Below are 21669 nucleotides of genomic sequence, written 5' to 3'. Positions count from 1 at the left end.
TCGCCTCAGAGCGGGACGCGCTCCCCTCAGGCGGCGGGGCGGGGGAGGCGCCGCCTCCGGAAGGCGGCAGCGGCGGGCGGGCGGGCGGCCGTGAGGGGCCGTGAGGGGCCGGGGGCTCCCCGCAGCAGGGCCGGAGGGTGCCAGGCGGCCGCCTGGAGGAGCGCCGCCGCCATGCCCGCCTTCAGGCAGGTCGGCGAGAAGCAGCTGCCCCAGGAGGTCGTCTTCATGGCCTGGTCGCCCAAACGGGACCTCATCGCCCTGGCCAACAGGGCCGGGGAGGTGAGCGCCGCCGGCACTGCGGGCTGGGGGGCTGAGGGAGGCGGGGGAGGGCGGCGGCCGCCATCTCGCGGCCGCCCTGCGCCGTGTGAGGGAAGGGAAGGGAAGGGAAGCCATGCTTTATCAGGCTTCGCAGAACTCGTTACGCTTTCCGGTCTTAATTTGCAGAAGAAATCATAGGGTTGGGGCGGGAGGGGTCTGAAGGATCGCCCAGTCCCACCCCCTGCTATGGCAGGGGCACCTCCCACCAGCCCAGGCTGCCCAAAGCCCCATCCAGCCTGGCCTCGAGCACCCCCAGGGATGGGGCATCCACAGCTGCTCTGCCACATCCGCAGCCTCACCACTTATAGCAAATAATTTCTTCCTCATATCTAATATAAATCTACCCGCTCTCAATTTGAAGCCGTTAACCCTTGTCCTGTCACTACAGTCGCTGATAAAGAGACCACTATAAGGTCTCCCCAGTGCTGCCTTTCCCCAGGCTGAACGCCCCCAGCTCCTCACAGCCTCTTGATCATCCTTGTGGCCCTCCTCTGGACTCACTCTAATATGTCCACATCCTTGTGGTGTGGGCCCCAGAGCTGAACGCAGTGCTCCAGGTGGGGTCTCACAAGTAAAGCAGAGAGGGAGAATCCCCTCCCTTGCCCTGCTGCCACGCTTCTTTTGATGCTGCCTGGGATGCAGCTGGCTTTCTGGGCTGCAAGCGTGCATTGCCAGCTCATGTGGAGTTTTTCATCCACCAGTACCCCAGGCCTTTCTCTCCACAGGGTTGCTCTCCATCTACTCCTCACCCACCCTATTCATGTTTGGGATTGCTCTGATCCAGGTGTGGGACCTTGCGCTTGGTCTTGTAGAATGTGCTGATGAAACTCTGGGTGCCTATACTGTGGGATTTTAAAGCATTTCCTATTTAAATTAAATCTGTTTTCAAGCTTTTCTTCTTCCTGAAACTGCTGTGTGGTCATGCATGCAGACTGATTATGCTTTTGGACTGTCGTCGGCAGAGAAGCATGAGTAACCCTGAAAGGGTACAGGCTGCTAAATTCTACAAGGCACCGTCTATTCCTATGTATTGCTGTACAGTAAGCAGCATGCTGGTCTCTAAATCACACAGGAATGAAGCATCTACTCCAGGAAAAGGTGTTATTGAGGATGTGGAAGTTATTAAAGAATAGTAAAAAAAAATGCATCTTCAATTGATTTACAAATTATATTAATGGTTTTATTTAAATTAATGTTTTATTTAAATTAGTATTTTATTTTTCTGTCTTAAATGTGTTTGCTTTGTAGGTTTTGCTTCATCGGCTCGCAAACTTTCAGCGAGTTTGGAGTTTGCCACCAAATGAAAATACAGGAAAAGAAGTGACTGCTCTTGCTTGGAGGCCCGATGGCAAAAGTAATGTAATGTATATGAGGTGACATGCTGCAATAAAAATCCCACTGGGAATCGCTGAAGGTTGTGGTGTTGATACATTTTATCTGCAAAAGAAACTTTGAAGTAAACTGTATTTGAAGAAAAGGGTAGCTTAATTTTATGTAGGTTTATTGAAAGTGATAGCAAAAGTTGAAAGCAATCACAAAAAAAGATTTCCAAGATGAATTTATGTCCAAAATACTGCTTTTCAAGGTGTAGCAAAGCATCCATTTCCTAACACAGCAGATGTTTTTTTATGTGAACTACTAAATTTATTGGGAAAATAGTGAAAAGCTATCTGATCAGGACTGTGTTAGAAGCATGTAAACATGTTCAACATGTAAATAAATAATTGTGGGATCAGGCTTTTGACAAATACATAACTTAAAATATGATGGGAGTTCAAACCCTCATTCTAATTAGGTTTCAAGTGAGAATTTGGAAGCACTGTAAGTGGACAGAGAGAAAATTATGCTCAGAGTTGGACTTTGAAGATGTGTTGTTTCAGTGTAAAGTACAAAGTTTTGCATGTTGGTTATTTATACATTTTACTTGTCCTTTTCTAGTTTTGGCTTTTGGCCTTACCGATACCAAGCGGATTATTCTGTGCGATGTAGAGAAACCTGAAAGCTTGCACTCCTTCTCAGTGGACTCATCTATTACCTACATGCACTGGATGGAAGTAACTGAGGAAAGCAGGTGGGTCTGAGAACCTACAAGTACATTATGGGCTATGTAGCACTACCTTACTAATAATTTATACTGTGTATGTTACAAACAGTCAAATCAGAAAATATGTCATCGCAGATGTCATCTTCTTACTGCTTTATTCTAACCAGAGGGAAAATTTTAACAGGTAGCTTTCATATGCTTATTTTCAGTGCTGACACCTTAGTCTTGTGATTCTTTAGGTTATATGCAAATATTTCAGCATAAAACTGTTAACTTTTACAGCACGTCTCCTGATCCAGTTTATTTCGATACCAATTAATTTATTAAAATAATTATAATAATGTTATAAGGTTATTTTGTTTCGCTAGAAAAGCTATTATATTTAAATCTTTCTTCACTTGTGCTTTCAAGACCTTTAGTTTGGTGTTTACATCTTTTAGCAGTGCATCTTTGATATGACATCCAAACCTGCTGGCGGTTCTGCCATGGGTGTGCTTGCTCAGGAAGTCAGAATGTTGCTTGTAGTGACTGTGAACTCTGTGGCATTAAATAATTCTCAGTAGCACCTGTGAGCTGGGAGATATCATTGTCCCCATTTCTGTGGTCTTACAAAAACCTCTAACGTTCACTTTATTGTATGCTAGGATAACAATTAATAAAACATTTATTTGAAAAAGAGAGGTACGGTAAGTCTGACTGATTTCCCACCCTGCCTCCTGAGAATGGAAACCTTAAGATAGCAAGAAAACAGATATATCACAAGTCGTTCTAGTGTTCTTCTGATTGTAGAATTATAGAATAATGGAATGGGTTGGAAGGGACTTGAAGGATCACCCAGTTCCAACCCCGCTGCCATGGGCTCAGATGCCACCACTAGATCAGGTTGTCCAGGGCCCATCCAGCCTGGCCTTGAACACCTCCAGAGGTGGCATGGGGCATCCACAGCTTCTCTGGGCATCCTGTGCCTGTGCCTCACCACTGAGTGAAGGATAGATAGGGATAGACTTGTAGAGAACCTAATCATTCAGACACATCTAAAGTGTGGTATAAGGACTGTGTTTTAGTCTTCATACCACAGTATGTGTCTTTTAGAGTGAAGCTTTGTTGAGCTGCTAGTAGGTTAGCTGCAGGACTGTACGGGTTTTAAACAGGAAGCCCCACTCAGTAACTGCATTACAGATGATGGGGGATTCAGTGGTAAGGTACTGAGCCAGCAATTACAAACTCTCCAAATGTTCTCCTTTGAAGGAATTAAAAATAAATAAATCAGGCCTGATTTATTAATCTGGTTATTAGATAAATTTAGTTATTAAAGGCCCCATAAGGGATTACTCTCTGATATTTGTATCTTTTTAATATAAGTGACATGTTGAGTATGTGCTGTAACTTCAACATTAGAAATTCTCTTTCCCCTTCCATTTTTACAGTTTGGTTAGTAAAGATAATCTTATTTGTTTTTCAGTGTTCTTACTTCCTTTTATAATGCTGAAGATGAGTCAAATCTCCTTTTGCCTAAATTACCAGCACTACCAAAAAAGTAAGTGTTATACTAGCAATCCAGGAACATGACATTTGTGTTTGTTGTCATTGTTTTGTTTATTAACTATACTGCTCTACAGATGCTTTGGATTAGATGTCAGCTGATTATAATTGAAAATACTGTTTTCTTTTTCAGTTATAGTACAACGGCAAAAATTTTCAGGTAAACTGTGATATCTGTTTTAGTTTTTGTGTTCGTTTGTTTTTCTGGTATTGAGACAAGCTACAAAAAAACCAATCATGTATTTTGTATTTTCAGTGAAGAAAAGTCAGATGAGATTATGAAGCTTCTGGGTGACGTAAGGTAAATTCTGTTTGTGTGTTGTTCTTCCTCTAACATTTATTTATTCATTTATTTGTGGGCTTTAAAATAACGGAGGGGCTTACTTTTACGGTATTCATAATCTGTCTTTAAGGGTCCTGGAGAAAGGGTATGGAATGTTTCCTTTTTCACGTACAAAGATGAAGTTCAAGGAATATACTTTTTTTAAATCTCCATCAGTTTACATTTTTCCTCCTCAATTTAGAGGGTTTGTCAGACACCTTATGAACAACTGCTGTTGGTGCCACATCTTCTTTTCATTAGAAGATTTCTTGGGGCACAATTGAAGGCTGTCCTGCAAAGACCCTGTCTTTGCAGCTGGGTCTGTGTTACACATTTATTGCTGCTGAGATTTTCCTGAGGAAAAACAGTGAGCAACTGCAACAGACTTACTATGTGTGTGTGGTTAGGATAAATGCAGGGGAATGGAAGCATAGCCTTATCAGAATCCATTGCAGCCTGTATTGGTAGGCGGGCTGTTGTTGTAAGCTGCTACTTTTTTCTTCTAGAAGGTTCGAATTTAGCAAAGATTGTATTTGTATGCATTAGAAGCTGACAGATATGACTTGTGATAGTCTAGGAAAAAAACTGTTTATTTCTTTTGATATGCTCATCAACACATACTCTTCTGTTTTGATAGGCTTAATGCTCTCGTCCTTGGAGGCAGCTCAGGGTTTATTGAAATTTATGCCTATGGAATGTTCAAGATTGCTACAGTAACTGGGGTATGTTTCTTTCCCTTCCATGTATTTTTTCTTCAGAACATACCAAACTATAACTGCATTGAATGAAATAATAACATGTGTGCTTAAACATAAGTGAAATTGGATTGTTCAGATTTCAAAGAAAGGAGTACTTGTTTCTCTGGGTTGGGTTGTGTGGTTTTTGCTGGAAAGACATTTCAGCTCTAACTGATTATTTTAATGTATTTTCATTTTTAAATGAAACTAAGCTCAACACTAATCCACATTAAAAAGGGTGCTTTTGTTCTTGAACTGTAGCTGAAAATTCCATGTTGTTTTTAGATGTAATTGAATGCAGTCTTCTTTGTATGTGAATGTGGTAGAGCAGTAAATGCATCATAAGAAATTGCAATATTTCATTAACATTTAAACTGCAATCCTTCAGGTGGCAGGTTCTTGTCGTGGACTATGTTTGTCTAGTGATTTGAAATCGCTGTCAGTTATTACAGAAATACAAGACTCTTCGGACAATGAAGCAGAGATAACATATTTTCAGGCAAGTAAAGTAATTTTAAACTGTTCTTTAAAGGTAAAACTGCTTGCTTTAATTACTTTCAGGTAACATTATTGCTTTCCCATTATTTGCAGAAAAACGCAACTATTATTTTTAGTCTCTTTGAAATTCACCCTGATCTAGCTTTTGGATCTATCACGTTGACATGCAGTTTCACAGATGAGACTGATGGTGATGCTCTGAGGCATTCTTTTAAAATATTACTTTAAATATTATGTGAATTTATTCAGCTAGTTATTCAAAATTTCTTTAGTCTGCACACAAAGGCACGGTAGCAATGCTGTTGATTATCCAGTCTATCCAGACCAGTCATCCTTCAAATAGCTACTGTTAGAAGTCCAGAATTAGGACTTTTTTCAAGAATTTTTTGCATGTATTAAAATTCCTTACTTCTATGAATTAACTTCATTTCCCTCTGAAAATCAACTTGGAAATGAGAAATGACAGCTTTTTTTTCTGGGTTCTCCCTGTCTGTCTTTTCATTTTTGTTATCTAATGCTGTTTCAAAGACAAATCATCTGCTAATGTTGCTCATTTTGTTTGTTATAGCTGGACACCAGTCTATTATCAAGTTATTTACCTGAGGTAACTCGCATGGCCCGGAAGTTTACTCACATTTCAACTCTGTTACAGGTACAGTTTTGTTATGACATCTTTTTAATATTGCAGTTCTTACACGCTTCAATATTCTTAAATCAAGTAATTTTTTTTCCTAGTAGGAAACGTAAGTTGGTTTTAAGTAAACCTAAAGCTCTGACTTGAAAAATTGATAATAAATTTCATTTGTTATCTGCAGTATATTTTTCCTTTGCATTGTAACAGCCAGTTCTTTAATGTGTATTGAAGGGAAAAAAAAAGGGAGTAATGCTAGTGTTTGTTTCTTTCTTGCAGTATATAAAGTTGTCATTGACGTGCATGTGTGAAGCATGGGAAGAAATACTGATGCAGATGGACTCACGGTTAACAAAGTTTGTACAGGTATCGTAGTATTAACTGTTCTTTTGGAAAGAACATTCTTTTGCAGTAGTTCTGCTGTTCGTGCTAACAAACTGTGTATCTTGATGTTTGTGTAATGCTTCCAGATAAAAATTTCTAAGTTCAGAGACAACCTCGTTGCTATTCTGTATCAGTCGCTCTAGCACTGAATATACCTGAGTACAGTCAAGTGCCATTGTATTGTGATCCTCATTTACTTCATTTATTCTATTTTTTTTTTTTTAAGTTACAGTTTTCAGCTTGCACAGCTATTGAACAGTTGCTTTTTATTTAAGGTTGTGTTCTTTGTACTTCAGTCACTGATGAACTGACTGCTATAACTGCTGAGTGGCAGCCCACCAGCATTTGCAGCCTGGTTCAACAGAGCACATGTAACAGCTAGGATTGGGATGCTCATGAATTTGCTTGTATTTTGTGTGCATGGCTGGAAGTTAATTGAATCAAATAATTCATTTATTTATTTTTAACGTAGATTCTTGATGGTGGGAAACTGAAATTTTTAGAATTTTTACTGAGTAACACAACTGAAAATAACTTAAAATACTGGACTTGAATCATTGAATTGAAATGAATTTCCAGTGATCAGTAGTCTGATTTCAGCATTCAAGGGTATGGATGGGTTTTATGATGTACTTTAACTGAGGCATTTGTGAGATTATTTGGGGCTGGATTTAAACTCTTGACCAATCTATTTCAATCATTTTGACTGACAGGAAAAGAATACAACCACTTCTGTTCAGGATGAGTTTATGCAGCTGTTGTTATGGGGCAAAGCAAGGTAGTTACTGTTGTTTTATCTGAGTACGTGTTTGCATTTGATATTGAAATACAAAATGAAAGCATATTTGGTTTTCTCTCCCTCACCCCCTTTAGTCTGGAACTTCAGGCATTGTTAATGAACCAACTCACAGTAAAGGTACGTTAATATTATTTAATATTTTAAAGTGATCTATTTCGGGATCTTTCAATCACTACTCTGTTACATTAATAGAACGTTGTTGTATGTCTGTATTTCTTTTTTTTACAGGGTTTAAAAAAACTCGGTCAGTCTATAGAGTCCTCCTATTCCAGTATACAAAAGTTGATCATAAGTCATTTGCAGAGGTAAGTCAAGAAACTTCCAGTGTATTTTAGATTAAATGGCATATTATATAGTTTGGTAAAATCAGTCGTTCTTTGTATATAGGTGTGCTGGTGTAGAGACCATGGTAATGAAAATTGCACTCTTTTCTTCTTGGGTGATGGAGAGCTATTGAAATAATTCAAGCAGTCTCCATGGTCTATCAGCTGTGTATTACTGCTTGGTGTTTTTATAGGTTATATGCAAAATATTCACATCAACTTTGTGTGATAGTTAAAATCATTAGGACAATATTTGCTTTTCTGTGAAGTGATAGTTTGTTAACTGTTATATGCCAGATGACCTTATAAAGCTCTCTGCTTTACCCATTAAAAGATAAAAATGTGGTGTGTAATGAAACAAAGAGTATAAAAGAAGTATAAAAGATTATACTTCTTTGCTCTGCTTTCCTAGTGGCTCAGAGGCACTGTTATACCACTTGAGTGAATTGAAGGGGATGGCTTTGTGGAAACAAAAATATGAGTCTCTGGGATTAGATGCATCTGGAATTGAAGGTACAGTAGTCTGTATGGTACTTACCCACTCTCATTTTACTTTTGAAAGCTTAATAACAATGGCTTGCTCTCTTTGCAGAGGCTATTACTGCTGTTGGTTCTTTCATCCTGAAAGCAAATGAGCTGCTTCAGTAAGTATAAAGTCTGGAGAATTTTTAAATCTTGTCTTACTGCATCTCATAGATCTATATGCCAAGAAGACACTTACTGGGAGGGATGCTGTCAGCATTTTTTAATAAATCAATACATTTACAGACCTTTCTGTAGTAAAGATGGAAACTTAAACCCAGAACAGCTTATGACATTTAGGTCTGGTAATTTTTTGTTGTTTGTTTCTTGTGCAGGGTTATTGACAGTAGTATGAAAAACTTCAAAGCGTTTTTTCGATGGCTGTATGTTGGTAAGCTTGATGACTTAGTAAACATTCAGTATCTGTTTTGTATGGTAAGCACTGAAATGTTAATAAGTAATTAAAACAATTTTAGTTATAACTATCTATTTATTATTATCATAGAAATTTTCTGGACATCTGTAAGTTTACAGTTGATGAGGCAAGAATAATTATAAATTTATTACCTGTTTTATATTGATAGATCTCAATTCAATTTGTGTGTGTTTAGAGTGGGTATTCTGTATTTGTAACCTGTAGTATTACCCCAGACTGTTGTGTGCTTCATTGAGCAGTTTGCTGGTCTTGACTTGGAGAAATGAAAGGATTGTTTTCAGTTTACACCAAATTTGAAGTACAGTGTAACTCTTTAACTCTGTCACTCACTGTTTTCTCCTATGGAGACCTAGCTTACATTGATGTGTAACTTTCCTGTTAGCAGTCTCTGCATGTTCTGATGCAGGGAACAGAACATAGGGTAGCTGCAGGTGAAACACTAGAAGAAAGATCAGAACTCTTTGTTTTAGACAGCTTGTTTTCATAAAGTGGTTATGAGTAGGTTTATATTTTCTATTGTTTCAGAACTTTTTTTTTTTTATAAAAACCTAAACAGTCTAACTTGGTACTGTAAAAGCACCAGAAATGCAGTGTTTGTGAAGTTACAAACAGGAATATAATTACATGAATTTTAAAAATTGCAGAAAGTAGAACTATTAGAGTTCTGTCATAACATTATTAGCACTTTAAATAATTAAATATTCTCTGTGGTGTTTTTTTGTTTGGTTGGTTTTTTGGAACTAAACAGAGAACTTCTTATAATCCTTTCTGATTTGAAATCAATTCTTTGCAATTCTCTTAACGCATGAGTACTGTCATGGCCCAAATAAGTGTATTATATATACACACACTTATATGCACATTTTACTACTCTTACTATGGACATGAATAAATTTGTATGAACTGTTTATAAAAATTTTATCTCAGTCTTTTGGAGGATATAATGCAGTTGGAAAGGATAAAAGATAAAAATTATCCAAGATTTCTGTTGCAAGTTAGTGGGACAAGTGAAGTTTAATTTCAGACCCAATTCATAATTGCTCACTTTTAAAAATCAATCTTTCTTCTATTTTCAGACTTGTCTTATTATACAGCAATGGAAAATTAAGAATATTAGGAAAAATATTAATACTAATGCATTAAGAATAGCTTTTTTTTTTCCCCCTTAGCCATGTTGAGAATGTCAGAAGATCATGTGCTTCCAGAGTTGAATAAGGTAGTAATAACATTTTCTAATAAATGGAGGTGTATTTTGTATTCTGCTTGACTTAGAGGGCAGAATTAAAGGTTTATTTTTTGTTCTAAAACCAAAATGGTGTCTGTACAATTTCTTTGAGAAAGCTGATGTCTGCACATCCACACTTATACACTAAGGTGCTGTCTTGCATATACTAATTTTCCTATTTTCTTTAATACTATTCTTTTTAGTACACTGTATATGACACAAGACCTCTGTGAAATATGTATATAGCAGCTCTTTAGATGCCCTAAAAGACAAAGCTAGCAGGAGTGGGATTTTAACATCTTTATCAATGCCCTGAAAGAGGAAATAGACTAGACTACACCTGCATCAGATTTGCAGACACTGCCACACTGGATGAACTAATTGGTACACTTGAGGGCAGAGGGAGACATCCAGGAGGAAATATGCTGCAGGAATGGACCCGTAGGGACCTCCTGAGGTTCAACAAGAGTGGATGCAAAATTCTTCCTGGGGAAAAATTTGCAATGGCACAGCCTTAGCTAGCTGGGGAGCAGCTCTGTTGAGATGGACCTGGAGATGTTGGTGGATGCAAGCTGGTCACGAGCCAGCAGTGGGCCCTCGCAGCAAAGACAGCGTGGAGTAACAAGGGCTATACTAACAGAAGCATGGTCAGAAGCTGAAGGGAGGTGATTATGGTTGCTATTTAGGGCTAGTCGGATCACATTTAGAATGCTTTCTCCAGTTTGGGGCCCTCCCGTACAAGACAGGCATGAATAAACTGGAGTGAGTTCAGCAGAGGGCCCACAGGCTGGTGAGACACTGGAGTACTTACCCTGTCCTCACAGCTGAGGGAGCTGGTCTTATTCAGCCTACAGAACAGGTATTCTGGGTTCACCGAGTTGTATTTCTCAACCTTTGCTCCCTTCTTGACCCCCCCCGCCCTTTTTTTTGGTTTTGTTTTAGATGACTCAGAAAGATATCACGTTTGTTGCTGATTTTCTTACTGAACACTTCAATGAGGTAAGTTATATTGGTGTGCTGAATACAGCAGTTGTAGTTAACAACTGTATTTTTGCTGCTGGTAATTGAATCTGAAAAAAATTAAATACTTCAGTCATCTTTTTGTACCCTACTTATTACCTTTGTATTTAAATTTTTGTTTTCTTTGCGTTATTTCTTTTTCAGGCACCAGAACTTTACAATCGTAAAGGAAAATACTTTAATGTGGAGAGAGTTGGCCAGGTAAAGAACGAGGGAATAAATGGAAAAAGAGAATAAAAAAGATAATCCTTCGATGGAGAAAATTCTAAAAGCTATGCCCACTCTTCTTCTCTGTCCCTAAACATCATTTAAAAATCAGTTCCATATGGAAGTGGCAACATATGATCTTAGATGATAGTTCATTTTCTTATTCATTCCTCGAAGTGGTAGAATATTTAATTTTAAAAGCAGAGGTGTTGTATTTAGAAGGGATGTTTCATGGATTCATGAGAGGCTGTGTTAAAGTGAATTCTAATGACACTTACTCTTAATTTGCAGTCTTACAAATGTCTCTTTATTTTGTCTCTTTATTTTCTAGTACTTGAAAGATGAAGATGATGACCTTGTATCACCACCTAATACAGAGGGAAATCAGTGGTTTAATTTTCTTAAAAACAGCACTCATCTTAAAGGTAATATATGGTTCACAACACATTGAATGAAAAGTATACAGAGAACTTAACAAATGTAGAAGAATAATCAGTTTTTTCATGCCTATGAGTTATTTCTGTAGTGTTAGTTATGACATCTGAGCAGAATAAAATAAATGGGCCTTGCTATTTCACAGAGTTTTTATGCAGCTGCTTACTTAGTTGTCTACAATTTTCTGGTTATTTGGAGTTTTCTACATTTTATGTACCAGTCTCAGAAGTGTTGGTTTGGAAGGAATTGCAGGAAAGTATCTGTTTTAAGAGATGTTAATTCCGGTGCAAAGAAGTAATAAGTACCATTTGTTCATATCCTGGGAAAGTGTTCTTGCTTATTCTCTTTTACTGAATTTTATAAACCTCTGCAATGTTCCTAGAGTATTTTGTTAATTAGTAGTGAAAAGGAAGTAAGAGACTGTAGCAAACTGAGGCTGAGAATGATTCTTGTTTAACCACAGAACTTGTAAACTGTAAAAACTTTTACAGCGTAAACTGTCTTGTAACATAATTTGCTACAGCTGCCTTTTCCTGTCATCACCAACTAATTCGATAAAAAGAGGGGACGTGATAGCATTTTCTGTTTGGCAAAGCAGAATCTAGAAAATGCTATCTAAGCTATCTAAAAAGCTGTCTAACTGGAGTTAGAATTTATAATGAGGGAATAATTTAGGAGATCACTTAATCCAGCCTTCTGTTCAAAGGAGAGCTGACTTCAAAGTTGGACAGCTCAAGACTTTGTATGAGTTACAAATATCTGCAAGGATAGAAACCGCATAGCCTCTCTAGGTGCCCAGCCCCAGTCCTTGTGAAAACTTCTCTGTATCTGACTAGAATTTCCCTTGCTAGAGCTTGACTGCTCTGTCTCTTTTCGCTGTGTGCAACTTTGTGAATGATGATGCTCTGCCTTCTGTAACTGCTCCTTTAGGTAGCTGAAGCGAGCAATAGGTTCCTTCTCACTTGCCCTCTTGCTTCTAGGCTGAACAAACCCAGCACCTTCAATTTGTGCTGTAGCTCTAGGAATATCTCATTCGCCCACCACTGGACTCACTCCAATTTGTCACTTTAGTAGCAATGTAATATATTTTAATAGAAAGAGAAGCATTTTTTTAAATGAACCTTGATTCTCTGTTTGCAGAAAGTCCGCTTTTGTTTCCCTACTATCCTGAGAAATCACTGCATTTTGTCAAAAAGCAAATGGAAGGAGTCATTGATCAGTGTTTACAAAAGCCAGCTGTAAGTTCGATTTACATAAATGGTAACTTTCTCTTAGGGGTAACAGCCAACTGAAGATAGTAGCCAGCCTTAGCAAGGCCTGAAGTTTTAATCTTTGCCTTTAAGTGGCTATAACCTAGGTGGCAGCATGCATTCCAGTTTCACTGCTGGTTGTCTTAAACCTTTGGCTGGGAAGAGCATAATGGGGGATTTCTTGTTTTGTGTTTTCTGTGCATTCTGTTTGCCATGTGCATTAATTAACTGTTTTAATATTAATTAAATTATTATGTAATTATTTAACTTTAATTATTATTTATTTATTTAACTTTAATTATTATTTATTTATTTAACTATTAAATAAGCTGTTTTAATATTAATTAACTCAATGTATGCACTGTAGATTAGATAGCTGATTAGTTGGCAATACATTAATCTGTATTCCAATATAAATATCGGTGGATTTTTCTTTCAAATATACTAGGGTTTTATTCTTATTTATGTATTTATTTATTTAATGGTCTTAAGAAGGAATATGATTGTGAATAATTGTCTGTATTTTTTGGTCTGTTTTCATTATATTTGTTAGGATGTGATTGGAAAGTCAGTGCATCAGGCATTCTGCATGTCTCTTTACAAAACTTCTCAAAGGTATTTTTCTACATTTTTTGTAAAGTTCAGTTGCACAAAATTATAATAGTATTTTACATGCTAGTTTTGTTTTTCCTTTTCAGTGAAGATTCCGCACCTCAATTATTTAAACTACCGTTTTTGTAAGTATGCTGCTATTTCTTGTTATATGTCATTTAACAGTTATTAAAATGTGATCTGACTTTTCGTTTCCCATTTTCTCCCCCACTGTTATAGGTGGAATGACAAAGCATCCAATATACATTATGTGCTCTTCACCATATTAGAAAGTTCTATTTCTAAAATATACATTTTGAGGAGACATACAGATACTTCCAGGTAAGAAAAATAGAGGAAAAATGTTTTGTGAGATTTAGCATGTGTATAGAGACAGTTACAACTTGCCCCAACACTGGAAGTTGCCCCATTCCTGGAAGTGCTCAGAAACAGGCTGGATGGGGCTTTGAGCAACCTGGTGTAGTGCGAAGTGTCCCTGCCCATGGCAGGGGTGTTGGAACTGGGAGATCTTTAAGGTCCCTTCCAACCCAAACCATTCTGTGATTGTATGAACTATGACTCCATTTGTTTTGCTCTTCACAAAATTACTTGCTTGTTAACTAAGAAAGCTTACAAGGAATGATGAGGCTTTCTGTTTTGTTCTGTCTTACCATAAATATTATTCTTTAGTTAACTCTTTATAGCATGCGATTTAATACACTAGGGAAAAATAGGGGCATTGGATTCATAGCTTCAACTTATAGAATACATCTCTTTGGGGTGTAGTTTTGGGCACCTTCAGGAGTTTCTGTACCCAAGATATAGTTTGTCACTGCCTAGTGGTGCTGGTGTAGTTGTTTAAGGTGCATTCTGTCAGTGGAACCACTGAAATGACCAGGGTTTAGAAAACAACAAAAACTTTCTCTCCATAAAATACTGACTTTTATAATCCATGTCATTTAATTTGAGGAGATGACAGGGTGAGAATTTCTAAAAACATTTCTACAGCTGAAGAAAACACATGATGAAGCTATCCTCAGTGTTTCCAGTTGAGAGCTTCTGATGACAAAATTATAGCCTTGTGGAGTAGTTTCCATCCTATTTCCTCCCTCATTGGTATCTTGGACAGCCTGAACTCATTTTCTATAGATTTGAGAAACAAGTAACTTAATGGACCTGGGACTGAAACAGTTGAGCCAAGACTTCAGACACAAACTGTATCCCACAGGCCAACTGCAGTTTCCCATTTGACTCCATTAGTCACATTTTGCTGAGGGGCAGAAGAAATCAAAAGGTTCGCGTCCACCAGTTATATCATTTTGGGATTTAGCCATGTGTTGTGCTAGGCTTAGACAGGCTTACACCCTCTCTTACTACAGCTGCCATTAGAGATTTTGTATTTTCTACAAGTGGAAAAGGAGTGTCACCAAGATAATGATCTCTGTCCTTTTAGGTCTGTCAGTAACGGAATTCTAGCAGTAGAGTTTGGAAACTTCCTGAACAACAGTATAAATGAGAACTCGGACTCCAGGTCAGTATATTTGGTTGATTTTTCTTCCCAAGTTGCACACTGCTGAATTAAAGATCATGTGTTCCGGTGTTTAATTTACATGAGGTTACCTTACAAGTTATAATTTGGCTTTTATCCTGCAGATTAGCATTTGGGATGCCAGACTAGCTTGTAGTTCCTGAGTGAGTCAGGCCATAAGACAGGTGCCATGCCCACATGTCTCTTAATACCTCTAGAGATGGGGTCTCCACCACTTCCCCCGGCAGCCTGTCCCAATGCTTAACCACCTTCTCTGTGAAGAAAGTCTTCCTAATGTCCAGTTTAACCCCCCCCGGTGCATCTTGAGATCATTGAGTTATTTTGTACTTAATCTCAAGGTCAAGAAGCTTTTTAGTTTTCTGGTTGAAAACTAGAGCTTTAGCACGTGCTGAAAACAAAGCTAATTGGAAACAGCTCTTGCTTATATCTGCAATCTTCTTAAAGTAAGATAGAATGGGAGGCACCTCAGAAGGCATGGCAGGCTAAGTTAATGCTTTTAATGTAGAACGGCCAAATGTGGTGGCTCTCAGTACCTTCAGCTGTGTTTTGGAGTTATCCTTGGTGTTTGTGTTAACTGTTTCTTACGTTTCAACTGAAATGGGAAGAAATAAGATTGCTAGTAATGTCCTTCAGTGGCATTTGTCCTGTATCTTACAGGAGTTTTTAGCAGTCTTTCAGTGTCTTAGCTGTAAGTCTGACTTTTTTATTTACAGTAAAGCTCCCTGTTAACTACTGAATAGTTGATGTGAGTGCTTTGCACTCGCTTTTATTCCTTGATGCTTTCTAAAATATAAGCACTGTTTTATTTCTATAGATGCTACAGTTGTTTAGATGCACATTTCTATGATGATGAAACTGTAACTGTAGTTCTGAAGGAGAGTGTGGAACAAGAGGGGAAGGAGAGAATCTTGGCTCAGCTGCCTTTATCTTCAGTATACACAGATGAGGACCAAGAAGGGGAATTCATCTGGGATTCTACTAAAAGGTACTGAAAAACTTTGAAGCCTAAAAATGCAGAACTGAAAAGCAGATAAAGCAAATATTCTAATTGTGTACTCCATGTATGTAAATATTTTAAATGGAAAAACTCTTTATGTGCTAGAGAAAGTGTGGTGAAGGACTGAAGTTTCATAAACAGTTTGTTTCATGGGCTTTGTTTTGTTTTAGTTTTGTTTGTTTTTTTGGACAGAATACTACCTGTGCACTTGGTTCTACTTTGACAAAATCAGAGGAACGATTCAAGGCATCTCGTAGAAGCAGAAACCTTACTTGTTTTCTGAAGTGGATGCTAACTTTGCTGGTCAGAATATTGAGTTTAGGATGTTTTCAGTGTATTTGGTTATCTGCCTCTGCCTTGTAACAGACACATTTTATTTTTTTTCGTCTTTCCCCTGGTAGTCACACTTAGAGCTGTTGTCAACTTATCATTGAAACATGGGTTGATGGTTCTTCTCCCTGTGTTGGTACAGGAGGGAGAGAGCATCTGGGGGAGCTGCACACAGAAAAAAAGCCATCGTAGTTTGAGTGGTGAATCCAAGCTTTTAATTGTTGTGCCTCATTTGCTTTTTCTTGTTGTTCCACGTGCCTTTCTGGTGGATGGATTAAGATATTAAGATGGATTAAGATATTAAGATACTGCTCTGTAGATTCTTTTTTTATGCCACAAAGAAATTTATATAAAAGAACAAACAGTATTAAAAACCAGTATGAACTAATCGTGGCCACTGTAATAGGGAGTTCCTTCATACAGTCCTTATGAGTGGGAGTGAACAGATAGTTTGGCTAAGGTCATGGAGGCCAAACTTCTGTATAAGTGGAATATTGCCTCCAGGACTTCGTTTGGAAACTCTTCTTGCTGAGGAGGGGTTTGAAGGAAGCCCAAGCTCAGTTTCTTGCTATATCTGTTATCTGTGGCAAGATGGGACTCTACAACTCCCTCTTGTTCTGTTGTAATCTTTTGCCTCAGTTGAAACATGCAGTGTCTCTTCTGTTGGATCCTCTTCTGCAGAGTATCTGGAGTATCTAGAGTCATGGGTTTATCTGTTTGCTGCATATGGTATAATAAAAATTAGACCAAAGCCAAAAAAAAAAAAAAAAAGGGATTCACAGAGAATTTTTTTTATTATTACTTTTTTTTTTTTTACTGGAATTTTCTTTGTACTAGTTTTGTGCTTCTCTTCTTGCAGACTGGAGGAGCAGAGTGGTGAGATACCCACACGCACCGTCTTCTTGGAGAACCAGTGGAGAGTGCTGGAGAATATGAAAGCTCAGTATGTTGCTGTAAATGGCATTAGAAAAGTTTCCTGTGTGGTAAGTACAGTATCTGTGAACAAGTCTGTAAAAAATTAAAGGAAACATACTGTGGCTAGAGAGGGTGATAACCTGTTTTTGGTAGTTTATTGAGGCTTATCAAGATGCTGATTTTTATCACTATTTACATATTGATTATTCTGTTAGTCTGTTATGAATATGTCAGGATACAATCGTACCTGTCTCATAAAACAACCAGGAAAAACCTTTAACGGAAGTTAATAGATGAACTAGTTTTACTTTTCAGCCTGCAGAGCAATAAAACAGTTGCCAATTTCCTTGATACCTCCATTTCAGAGATAAAGGCTATTTTCAGGCCCGTTGGGCAACACTTAAATTGGTATTGGTGCTTTCATTTTTTAATTGAAACTTCTTCATGTTTCCATAGCTAAGTTCAAATCTCCGTCACGTGAGGGTGTTTGAGATGGATGTAGAGGATGATGGGGAAGTTGAGGAAGAGGAGGAAGAAGAAATAACTCAGACTGCAGCTGGGGAACCTGAAGAGCTGAATCAGTCTGCAGATAACCAAGAAAGTGTCTGTGGTGCATCTGCTGAAGAACTACCTGATGAAACAGAAGAACATGAAACAAACCTGGAGCCTTGATAGAGACTCTGATACTGATAAAGGGACAAGACTGAAATCTGCCTTTAGGCTGCTGAGATGATGTCTCCTACACGCTCTGCAGCATTAACATGTTGCTGGGTGTCAATTCTGTATCAGTTCTCTCACTTCTCAGCTAAGACCATTTGAGTTCAAGAGTATACTTACTTTTTTTTGTTGTTGTTTTGTGTTTTTTTTTGTTTTTTTTTTTTACCTGACACATTGGCTTGGTAGGAACTACATTTCTTTGAGTCTTCCATGTGAAGCTTTTTATAGGTGGGGAGAAAGAGAAATGCCAACTAAAGTTTTTATAGTTAACCTGATCAGTCCTGAATACTGAAGATAAAATGAACATGTGTGTGAAAACAACAAAACCCCAAGTTTTAAGGACCAAAATATTTCCCTGTCAGACTTCATGTTCTACTAATGGGTACAGAGGCTACTTGTAAAGATAAAATTTAAGTGTGTGTATGGCCAGCAACAGGCTTCCAGATCAGTATAAAAATAGTGGGCTACCAAAAGTTAGCAACTCTTACTTAAATACTTTTAAAAATTATTCTGATAAAAATCTCTCCTCAGTAACACAGTATTTGTTCAGTTTGCAGTTCCTTAGTTTTCAGTACAACGTTTTCTGTGTACGTGTGTGTGTTTATGTTTTGTCAGATGTCTCAGTCCCCTGGTTTGTATGAGATTGCTCCAGTCTTTCTCCTCCACCCGGTATTTTTGTAATGAAAAGTTACAACAGAGGTTGTTTTTGTTTGTTTTTATTATTCTGATGTGGTGCTGTGGGTCACTGTTGTGTTTTTTTTTTTTTTAAGTGAACTTTCTGATGTTTTGGACTGATTGTTTGGGGACGCCTTTCTAAATAAGCTGTTTAACTTAGAAAGCAACTTCTTATTTTTAATTTTCCTCAGCAGCCTCCTTGAAAGCTGCTGGTTGTTCAGTGTTCTCATCTAACAATGGTTGAAGGCACAAGGAAGCTGTAGGCCAGCAGGAGCAGGAATGTCCATTCAGGTGTTCTGTGAGAAATGCAACTACAGAACCAACCCAGCTCAAGCTTGCCCTTTTGTTCTTCCAGGAAACTTTTGCCTCTGTTCTTTCTTTAAGAATTGGCACACTGGAGTGCTTGGAAACAATTATTTTGCTATATTTTCTGCTGAGTATCTTTAGTCTGCCCACATATGAAAATGTGATCTGCCCTGCCCGTAATTGTTTCTAAATTTGTGTTAATAATAGCCGTGTCCCATTTCACAGGGGCATGCTCTTTAGCAATCTCCCTGGGGTTATTCTGTGCACCTTTCTAGTCCGGTCTTGGATGTACTTGAGTCAATGGGAGTTTTGTTTCTGGCTTGAATAAGTACATATGTACTTGCTGCATTTCCCAGTGACACAGTACAAAAGCAGCAGTCAGTGCTACTGAATATATTGCCAGTTCCTTCTGTCAAACTTTGTCTTAATTTTTCTACCTGATTTCTGTGACAGTAAATATTGGTAATGTGTGTTGGTAATGTGCTTATGCATCTTTTTTTTCAAAGGGAAGCAATTGATCTTGAAGTTTTTGAGGATTTTGGTGGTGTCTGAACCTGGTGAATTTACTTTCCACATAGATCTCTTCTTCATCCTCCTTTTTTAATGCTAACCGAAGGCTCATTCAGCCTTTTTTTGCTGTTAATGATTTCTCATTCTTGGTAGTATAGTAAAAAAATATGTATATTTTTCAGCAAGTATGGCCCCATTTTGCTCTTTATAATACTAATCTTTAGGTTTCTAACAGTCAACTACTGCCTTTTTTCTAAAGTCTGCCTGGTTTGCATGTGGTATTTCTTTTTTTTTTTTTTTTTTTTTTTTAAATCTTTGTTAGCTTTTATTTTTCAGCCATTCATCTCGTGTAGTCCCTTTTTCAGACTTCTTGTCCATGGCTTTTCTGCCTGGTCTCCATGACACGCAAATTTAGCACATTGCCAAGTTTCTGCTTCAGTCTCTCCGCAGTTAGTGCTACTTTGCTTCATGGTCTGGGCATGCCGTGATCTGTCTGTGGTACCGTTGCCTCCCGCTTCTGAGGATTTGATTGCCCACTCACATCTGTCTTTATAAATAGGCACCTGAGCTGCTCTCAAAGACAGGAAGTAAATAGCGAGAAATAGTGAATGTAGGCTTGCTCTAGTTAACTGTTCCTTTTTGCAGAGTGGAAAAGAGATGTGTATTTCTCTAACAAACCTGCAGTTGGTCCTGATGCTTCTTGCTTTGAAAAACTCACTGCAAGCTGTTTTGCATTTGTTTAAGCCCCTATGTAAGCCTCAGCAAAAAGGGAAAGCCATCTAGGTGAGTACTTAAGTTCTTTAGGAAGTTTCTGTGGCCTGAGTTAATACCTGTAGCCAGAGTTGGCCCATGTGTCATCAGAAACTGCAGTGATATCTGAGATCTCTTGCTTTTGCAGTTTAATCCAATTTTTTGCTTCACAAGCTGCTGTGGCAGCAGTGCCAGCTTAGCTCGCGCCATGGAGCAATGGTAGCAGCCTAAGAAGGACATTCTGGAGAGGGAAATGAAGACTTCAGCATGAATTCCTTCATAAGGAGGTGCATAGGAATGAGGAGAGAGGATGAAAGGGGTTGTCATAGGGCGAGTTTCATGAGAAGAGATGCAAAATGGCATAAGGATCTCTGTGGAGAATACCACTGTGGAAGAATTCTAAGAAAAAAAGAAAACAAAACTCTGGAAGTAGAATAGAAGAAATGCCACTTGTAGGTGAATAAAATGCATTTAGCTGTACCTTTTGGTTGAGTAATAGAGCTGCTAGCAAATCAAGAGGCGACTGGTGCCAGCAAAGCCCAGTGCTGAAGTAGATTATAATGGGATATAAACGTTGTGTTGGTGTTCTGGCATTCTTCCCCCAGGGGGTATTGTACGGCTGCTGCTCCTGTCTGGCTGTTTTACAGCTCAGTGCAAATGATGTAATCATGCCTACTACTGTGAATCAGAAGACCTTGGGTGGTGTTTTTTTTTCCCCTCCAATTCCCACACCTTAACCTCATAGATAAAGTAAAGAATCCTATCAGGTTTTGTTCTTACAGATCTCCCCAGGAGCCCTACCTCCTAGAGTGAGTCTAACATTGGAAAAAAAAAAAAAAAAAAAAAAAAAAGAAATGAAAAAACTACTTAGGACCTAGTATAGGAAGTAAAAGACTCAGTTTTTAAATCCATACTGTTATATGGATTACTGTCATGTAAAGGGAATTCAGTCCCACCCCAGCAGAGCTCGTGCATGTTGGATCTGGTGTTGGAGTTCTCTCGGTAATTTGCTTGGCTGAAAAATCTTTGATGTTCTGCAACCTGGATATCGAGGCACTTGCTAGCCACCTGAGAAAGTGAGGTTGGTTTGGAAGACCTTCCAAACTGGCCAGTACAAAGGAACTGGGAAAAGAAAGAAAAAAAAAGACAAAACAAAACAAAGCAAACAAACATCTCCACAACATCTTTCTCACTCGAGTGATTCTTATTCATGTTAGAGGCATATCCATTTTCTCTGTGCCCTTCTTTATTAAACGAGTTACTCAAATAGAGACTGATTTTGCTCCTTATCATTCTCAAGAAAATTCATATATAAATTCTGTAATGAAGATGAAGGCTTACCCTAAGGTGCACTGAAAATCATTCTCTTAAACAACCACTGCAGATAAGAATCGCAGGGCAAAGGTAAGGAATTTGTTCATCTGGTCACATATTTATTTTAGACTGTTGAAGTAACCTACGGTTTCCTGAGGATAGCAAAAGGCAGGTGCTTTCAAACGTGATCATCTGAAGAAAATAAAGTTTGTCTTTCTGTTTGTTGAATTAACAATATTCCCTTTATGGTGGAATCCTAGTAGGCTAGAAGCAAATGGACAATACCCTATGCTTTGTCTTTTAGAAATGAGTTGTATTTGTT

At 38.2% G+C, this 21669-nt stretch overlaps 1 protein-coding gene across 2 annotated transcripts; it reads left to right on the top strand.

The window, feature by feature from the left end:
• Positions 1–103: 103 nt before the first annotated feature.
• On the top strand, positions 104–20181 carry ANAPC4 (anaphase promoting complex subunit 4). 2 transcript variants are annotated; one of them, XM_082758794.1, is made up of 28 exons: positions 104–279; positions 1567–1672; positions 2257–2389; positions 3825–3899; positions 4038–4064; positions 4161–4205; positions 4864–4948; positions 5352–5462; positions 6030–6113; positions 6372–6458; positions 7190–7254; positions 7350–7392; positions 7504–7580; positions 8011–8111; positions 8191–8242; positions 8456–8511; positions 9726–9772; positions 10724–10780; positions 10946–11002; positions 11340–11433; positions 12584–12681; positions 13247–13308; positions 13392–13430; positions 13525–13626; positions 14738–14815; positions 15648–15818; positions 17020–17143; positions 17532–20180. In XM_082758794.1, the coding sequence occupies exons 1-28, from the start codon at positions 172–174 to the stop codon at positions 17745–17747; spliced, it is 2400 nt and encodes a 799-aa protein (XP_082614920.1). In that variant the 5' UTR covers positions 104–171; the 3' UTR covers positions 17748–20180. The 2 variants fall into 2 exon arrangements, with proteins under 2 accessions (XP_082614920.1, XP_082614921.1); XM_082758795.1 differs by lacking the exon at positions 104–279 and having other exon boundaries at positions 1571–1677; positions 17532–20181.
• Positions 20182–21669: the final 1488 nt, after the last annotated feature.

The sequence above is a fragment of the Aythya marila genome, assembly GCF_965140915.1.
Source record: "Aythya marila genome assembly, chromosome: 4".
Taxonomy (NCBI): Eukaryota; Metazoa; Chordata; class Aves; order Anseriformes; family Anatidae; genus Aythya; species Aythya marila.
Note: the sequence above shows the minus strand (reverse complement) of the source record. Positions and strands in the feature narration are given on the sequence as shown.

Coding starts and splice junctions, on each gene's coding strand:
- ANAPC4 (XM_082758794.1), top strand. CDS start 172: ATGCCCGCCTTCAGGCAGGTCGGCGAGAAGCAGCTGCCCCAGGAGGTC. Junction 5,463..6,029: donor CAGAGATAACATATTTTCAG/GCAAGTAAAGTA, acceptor TGTTTGTTATAG/CTGGACACCAGTCTATTATC. Junction 7,255..7,349: donor TTGTTATGGGGCAAAGCAAG/GTAGTTACTGTT, acceptor CACCCCCTTTAG/TCTGGAACTTCAGGCATTGT.